The sequence below is a fragment of the Salvelinus namaycush genome, chromosome 3, assembly GCF_016432855.1.
Source record: "Salvelinus namaycush isolate Seneca chromosome 3, SaNama_1.0, whole genome shotgun sequence".
In the NCBI taxonomy this organism is placed as follows: domain Eukaryota; kingdom Metazoa; phylum Chordata; class Actinopteri; order Salmoniformes; family Salmonidae; genus Salvelinus; species Salvelinus namaycush.
Genome location: NC_052309.1, coordinates 72,552,891 through 72,559,819, shown reverse-complemented (window position 1 = coordinate 72,559,819; position 6,929 = coordinate 72,552,891). Strand labels below are relative to the sequence as shown.

The 6,929-nt window shown below is 44.2% G+C and overlaps 1 protein-coding gene across 1 annotated transcript; it reads left to right on the top strand.

Moving 5' to 3' along the window:
• Positions 1 to 2,289: 2,289 nt before the first annotated feature.
• On the top strand, positions 2,290 to 5,091 carry LOC120037356 (primary amine oxidase, liver isozyme-like). Its single transcript, XM_038983505.1, has 4 exons — positions 2,290 to 3,942; positions 4,092 to 4,377; positions 4,486 to 4,618; positions 4,745 to 5,091. The coding sequence occupies exons 1-4, from the start codon at positions 2,385 to 2,387 to the stop codon at positions 5,027 to 5,029; spliced, it is 2,262 nt and encodes a 753-aa protein (XP_038839433.1). The 5' UTR covers positions 2,290 to 2,384; the 3' UTR covers positions 5,030 to 5,091.
• Positions 5,092 to 6,929: the final 1,838 nt, after the last annotated feature.

The window sequence follows — 6,929 nt, the reverse complement described above, 5'->3', positions numbered from 1 at the left end:
TAAGTCATTTAGCAGACGCTCTTATCCAGAGCGACTTACAAATTGGAAAGTTCATACATATTCATCCTGGTCCCCCCGTGGGGAATGAACCCACAACCCTGGCGTTGCAAGCGCCATGCTCTACCAACTGAGCCACACGGGACCACCCACCCAATGGTGGTGTGCACCCACCATTGGGTGCACACCACCACCCCCAGGTGGTGAAGGTAGGCAACATTACCTTGTCGACACTGATTCTCAACACAGGGGCCCCACAAGGGTGCGTCCTCAGTCCCCTTCTGTATTCCCTGTATACACACGACTGCATAGGCTCGCACAGTTCCAACTCCATCATCAAGTTTGCTGACAACACGACAATAGTAGGCCTGATTACCAATAACGACAAGAGAGTTTAAAGCTAGGAGGAAGGCACTCTGATGGCGTGGTGCCAGGTAAAAAACCTCTCCTTTAACGTTAGCAAAACAAAGGAGCTGATTGTGGACTTCAGGAGGAACAAGGCTGGACATGCCCCCATTCTCATCAACGGGGCAGCCGTGGAGACAGTCAATAACTTAAAATTCCTTGGTGTACACATCTCAGCGAAGCTGAAATGGTCTAACCACACGGACAGATGAAGAAGGCACGACAGTGACCTTTTAACCTCAGGATGCTGAAGAAATTCGGCCTGTCCCGAAATGCCCTCACAGCGTTCTACAGGTACATCATCGAGAGCATACTGTCGAGCTGCATCACAGCCTGTTACGGCAACTCCACCACCACGGACCGTAAGGCGCTTCAGAGGGTGATACGTGCAGTCGAATTCACCATTGGGTGCACACTGCCTGCCCTACAGGACACCTACCACATCAGGTGTCGCAGGAAGGTCAAGATGATCATCAGGGACCCCAGCCATGCCCTGCCCTGTTCTCCCTGCTTCAATCACTCAGATGCAAACAGTTGTAAGGGATTTCTGCCCTATGTTCATACAAGAGACCACAGGAAACTTCTTTGATCGGAGGTTAGTTTGTTTAATAAGGATTGCAACCCGGAGTATACACTTACAGTAATTTGAAAGTAACACACTCAGTTCTGGAGATGGTGTTTTCCCTTTTTATCCCCTACTATGGTTCACTCCGCCCAGGGTGATGTCCCTTAACTTTAATACCATATAAGCTCATAATTATCAGTTGCTAATACAAAATTGTCTCTGCTAGCCATGTCTTGAGGGTATGCATTGTTCGTTTACATTTAGGCCTACATTGTTTACAAACATTGGTGTAAATCAAGCTTATATTTTGGGTTCTGATGGGGTAGGTCTACGACAGTTGAACTAGCTCATGAGGCATTTATAACTTAGCCTATTACTCAAGAATCAATGGGTATAGGCTATATCATTCTTTTAATGCCTATATCCAAAATTGGATGTAGCAACTAAGAGTTATAGCTGTGTTTGTTGGTTAGAATAAGAGAGCTCCTTTTACGGCTTGCCTCAGAAAGAAAAAGTGAGGAGCGCTATACACTATAAACCTACTTCAAACTGAGGACTTTCGGAAGGCTGCCAAGACTTGTGGCTTTCCACTTACATCAAATGTTGGCGAGAGAATGTTGGCTGCGTTCCGAAACGGAAAACTATTCCCACCAGGGTCCAGGAAACACGGCGGGCGACAACAGACAAATCAGATGAAGGTGTTTTTTCACTTCGACAGTGCAGTGAGACCCAGGCTAGTGAAAAACAACAAAAGCAACACCATCAATTGTTTTGTCTGCGCGTGATGCCTGGTTTATAGAGGCTTCCCAACTAAAATAACCATTATAGTGTATTTCAACTTCAAGAAGACGATGCTCTTGCACACCACATTTTGTGTAAAAATAGTTACACATTTAATTTTCTATCTAGGCCTACATGTACAAATAAAATATCTGTAAAAAATATATCAACACAACCAAGTCCATTGAACAAGTATTTATTTGACAGGAACGCACAACCCTTTCCACAGGGAGCATACAATATGTGCGTAAAATACACTTTACGCAGGAGGAATGTTGGCCTTTATCCAAAAACTATTGGATTAAATCCCGGCAATTGCATAACTTTATTCAAAGTATACGAGAACTTTGAATTTCTTGAGGGTGCTGCACGGGGGTGGGACGAGGGACGGACGGGTGTGGCTCATCCCAAATTCACTTGCCGCTTAAAAAAAACTATTGGATTAAATCCCGGCAATTGCATAACTTTATTCAAAGTATACGAGAACTTTGAATTTCTTGAGGGTGCTGCACGGGGGTGGGACGAGGGACGGACGGGTGTGGCTCATCCCAAATTCACTTGCCGCCTAATCTTATGCTCATCGCAATCGCCTCCTCTATCCAGAACACCCCAGGATGTTTAGATTGTGGTTTGGAGAATGACTTCATTAGTTAAATGGATATTGATACTCTTTGGCCTGATCTCAGTAATAGCGAATATTGTCATCGTATGTCTTTACTCAGGTAGGCTGCCCAAATGCTCCTCGAAGCCGCATCATGTTTTCAAGGGAAAACACAATGAACGCAGCGCGATGTTTGCTGACCTGTCCGCGGAGGAATATCTCCAAGTCCGCGACTATATGAGTAATCAGAAAGACTTGGATATTTCTGTCAATGCGCTTACAAAGCCTTCAGGGAATTTTCTCTTCTTAATTGATCTTTTGCTGCCAAGGAAAGCGGATGCACTTGGCTACCTAGATAACAATAAACCCAAGCCGGTGAGAGAGGCGACTGCGGTGGTTTTCTATGGAACCCTTGGGCACATTAAAGAATATGTGGTGGGACCTCTCCCCAACACGACTTACCACCGCGATGTCACCGTTGAGAGGTATAAAGAAGAGTTGCCCATCAATGCTCGTACGGTCACCATTGGTGAATATGCACTTATTTTCAAGTTTATTAATGAAGAGGTATTTACAAAACTTGGCCAAATAATGAAAGAAAGTTTTGATGTCAGTAAAGAGAAAACCCTGAATGGTTTCGAAGGCATGCCTCGGGGTGTCAAATCCGGAGAGAGACAGACATGGATATCTTTCTTTCGTGATTTGAGTGGGATGTACATCCACCCTGTAGGTTTGGAAGTTTTAATCAACCACGAAAGCACCAACGCGTCTCTTTGGAGTGTGAAGAGATTACTTTATAACGGACAGTACTTCGACAGTGTGGAGGATCTTATAAAACAATATGATGCCGGGACAGTGACTAAAATTGTGTATAAACCTGTCCAGAACTATGCATCACTAAAACCTAAAAGTAAACCCACAGGTTTAAGCCCTCAGCAGTTTTACGCGCAAGGTAAACGCTTCAGTGTCAAGAATAATCATGTCATGTATCTCGAATGGAGTTTTGCGTTCGGTCTGAGTTCCCTCACCGGTATGAGAGTTTTTGACATTCGTTTCAAGGGGGAGAGGATAGTTTATGAGCTTAGTGTTCAAGAGGCAATGTCAGTTTATGGTTCCATCACACCCGGCATGATTCTGACTAAGTTTTTGGACTCTAGTATCGGAATAGGTCGCTTTGCGCACGAGCTCGTTCGAGGCGTGGATTGTCCGTACGCGGCAACCTACATCGACACTTTCCGATACATTGACGTCAGTGCACCTCATAGATTCAGGAATTCAATTTGCCTTTTTGAGCACAATACAGGCCGTCCTCTCAGAAGACACTTCTCGGACTTTTTCAGCAATAGTTATGGAGGCATGGTAAACAGTGCCTTAGTTTTTAGGACCATTACGGCCATAGGTAACTATGACTACTTGTGGGACTTCATTTTTTACCAGAGCGGCTCTGTTGAGACCAAAGTGCATGCCACTGGATACATATCGTCATCTTTCAATGTTGATGGCAATCTCAAATACGGACACCAGGTGGCAGAAAATACTATTGGGAACATCCACACTCATTTCATCAACTTCAAAGTTGACCTGGACGTGTTGGGTAAGTGTGAACAATACATTTGGCCTAGTATGAACCGATGAAAGTAAAGCACAGTTATACATGTTTTAAATGAGTTATCTTTCATTTCAATGATAGGATTATAACATGATCCAATAATTAGAATTTTGAATTGGGATTTTGTACCACAGGGGTTGAGAATGTATTCCAGACCAAGGACATGAAGTTTATGAATGTTTCTTTACCCTGGATGCCGGAGCGCTATGCCATGGTTCCTCAGCTGGTGGAGGCCCAGCTAAAGACTGAGAAGGAGGCTGCTCTCCGCTACGACACCAAGACGCCACGCTACCTTCACATCGCAAGCAACCGCACCAACCGCTGGGGCCACCAACGCTCCTACCGCCTCCAGGTGGTCAGCTTCACCGGTGACAGCCTTTCAGAGACGGAGCCAGAGGAGAAGTCCATGTCTTGGGCTAGGTGAGGCTCCCTCCTCTCTCCTAAGGAAGGTCCTAATTCCCAAAACACAGGTTACAGGTAGACCAAAGGCAAAGCAGTTTGACCAACTTTTGTTATTTTATTTGGCAGGTATAAAGTGGCCATCACTAAGCACAAAGACTCGGAGCAGACCAGCAGTAGCCTGTACAGTCAGAACAACATGTGGACACCAGCAGTGGACTTCAGCAAGTACATTGAGGATGACGAGAGCATTGAGAACCAGGTGTGTTTTTGGTCTTATGTGCCGTTGTCCTTACATATATTTTACCACTCTCTTGAGATTTGCACATTTTCAGGTCATTGATAAATGAAGGTTTGGTAGTCACCAAATTAGTGTTTTTTTGTCTAGGACCTGGTTGCCTGGGTAACCACCGGCTTCCTCCACATTCCTCATGCTGAGGACATCCCCAACACAGTTACCGTTGGAAATGGAGGCGGAGTGATCCTGAGACCACATAATTACTTTGATGAGGACCCGTCTATTCACTCTCCAGACGGGGTGTACATCAGCCCAGGGTCAGAGGGAAACTGTGAAAATAACAAGATGGCCTGCTTGGCTGAAGACGCATGCAGCCCAGTCGTTGAACCGTTCACCTACAATGGGTTTGAAGGGACCATGAAGTTTGAAGAGTGAAAAAAAAAAAAGTCCCCAGTCCCAATCCTGAGTGTGCTCTGCGCTAAACACTAAAACACTTATGAAAATGTGAAAATTTGAAATAATTAAGAAACAATATTGGATTTCTAACTTGGCATGGACTCTACAAGTTGTCAAAAGTGTTCCACAGGGATGCTGGCCCAAATTGACTCCAATGCTTCCCACAGTTGTGTCAAGTTGGCTGGATGTCTTTTGGGTGGTGGACCATTCTTGATAGACACGGAAAACTGTTGAGAGTGGAAAAACCCAGCGGCGTTGCCGTTCTTGACACACTCAGACCTGTGTGCCTGGCACCTACTATCATACCCTGTTCAAAGGCACTTAAATCTTTTGTCTTGCCCATTCACCCTCTAAATGGTACACTCACTGTATATATTCAACTCAATACAGTATAGGTTTATATCTGCTCATTTGAATACTTTATCACTGCACTGAGGCTTTTCAATTCACGTTCGTCTGACCACTCTCTGTATGAGGAGGAAGCTGTAACTCTCCGTTGATTGTTTTGTTTATGTTTTTACCTTACACATAAGAAATAATCTGTCTAGTTGTCTCTCCCAATAAAAAATAAAAATATTTGTTTCAAATGGGCTGGACCTCAGCTGTTTCCTGTTTTTTACAGTCTTTCTACTCCCCATGGTGTCTGCAGAGACCAGATCAAAGTGGGTGAATGAACTCCCCACCCCTCCTCACTTCATGGGAACGGAAGTTCTTGTTGTATACCTTTTAATATGTTGATTTTTTTTTTTAACCTTTATTTAACTAGGCAGGTCAGTTAAGAACAATTTCTTATTTACAATGACGGCCTACACCGGCCAAACCCGGACGACGCTGGGCCAACTGTACGCCGCCCTATGGGACAATCACGGCCGGTTGTGATACAGCCTGGATAAGAATTAACTTAGAATTTTTTTTCACAGTACAATAGGGTTTGTTGGACAAGATTTTGGCATTTTTAAGGCCATTGCGAGTTTGTAATTTTCCCCCTTGGACAACCCACAGATTTTGTAACATATCTTGGCACAGCCTCCAATCCCTACTAAAGGTGACCTGAAAATGACCTCCTCACACTGGCCATTGTAAATATTTGAAGGAATGTCCATGCAGCTAACAGGCCTCTTACGCAGAACTTTGTCCACATTTTGGAAAGATGGATTTCTGCTCCGCTGCTAAGTGCCTCTTAGACCTGTATAGGCTACTCATCACACACACATACATACATACATACATACATATACACACACAAACACACACACACACACACACACACATACATATGTCTACTCCCACTTGTGTTGCAAAACGTATGTTTTAATTTGACCTTCCACTTTCAATAAATTCCACTCAGACTGTGTAGACATTCAGTTACAGACCAGTTGTTAAAGTGTTAGAACTGTGAGGGGAATGGATACATTGAATCAACACTGGAGTTAGTGGTGTCAGAGAAAACGTTCCTATGGAGATTACCACATCTGGGTTCGCATGATTTCAGTCAGACACTAAGGAAACTTTGGTTTGTCCTCCATTCTAATTAATGCCTGCAGGCTAGCTTGGTTAAAACAAGAAAGATTAGCAACAAAAAAAAAACACTCAGGAGAAAGCAAAGGAACTTAATTTGTCAAATTCCTAACTTGACTCCTGACACAGCAACCACATCCCCCCCTAAATAAAGAGGAGATAACTGCATCTGTGTTAATGTCAGGGACATTTTACATTGGATTCAAACTCTCAGCTGCCTAGTGCTGGTCACCCCAACGTCCTCGCCCTGTGATCTTCCTGCTCCACTAACCATATAACGGTCATGAGTCATGACCAGTAGACTGCTCCGGTTACTGGTAAGAACCCCCACACACTGATCTCAGAGGTAGACCAAAGATTG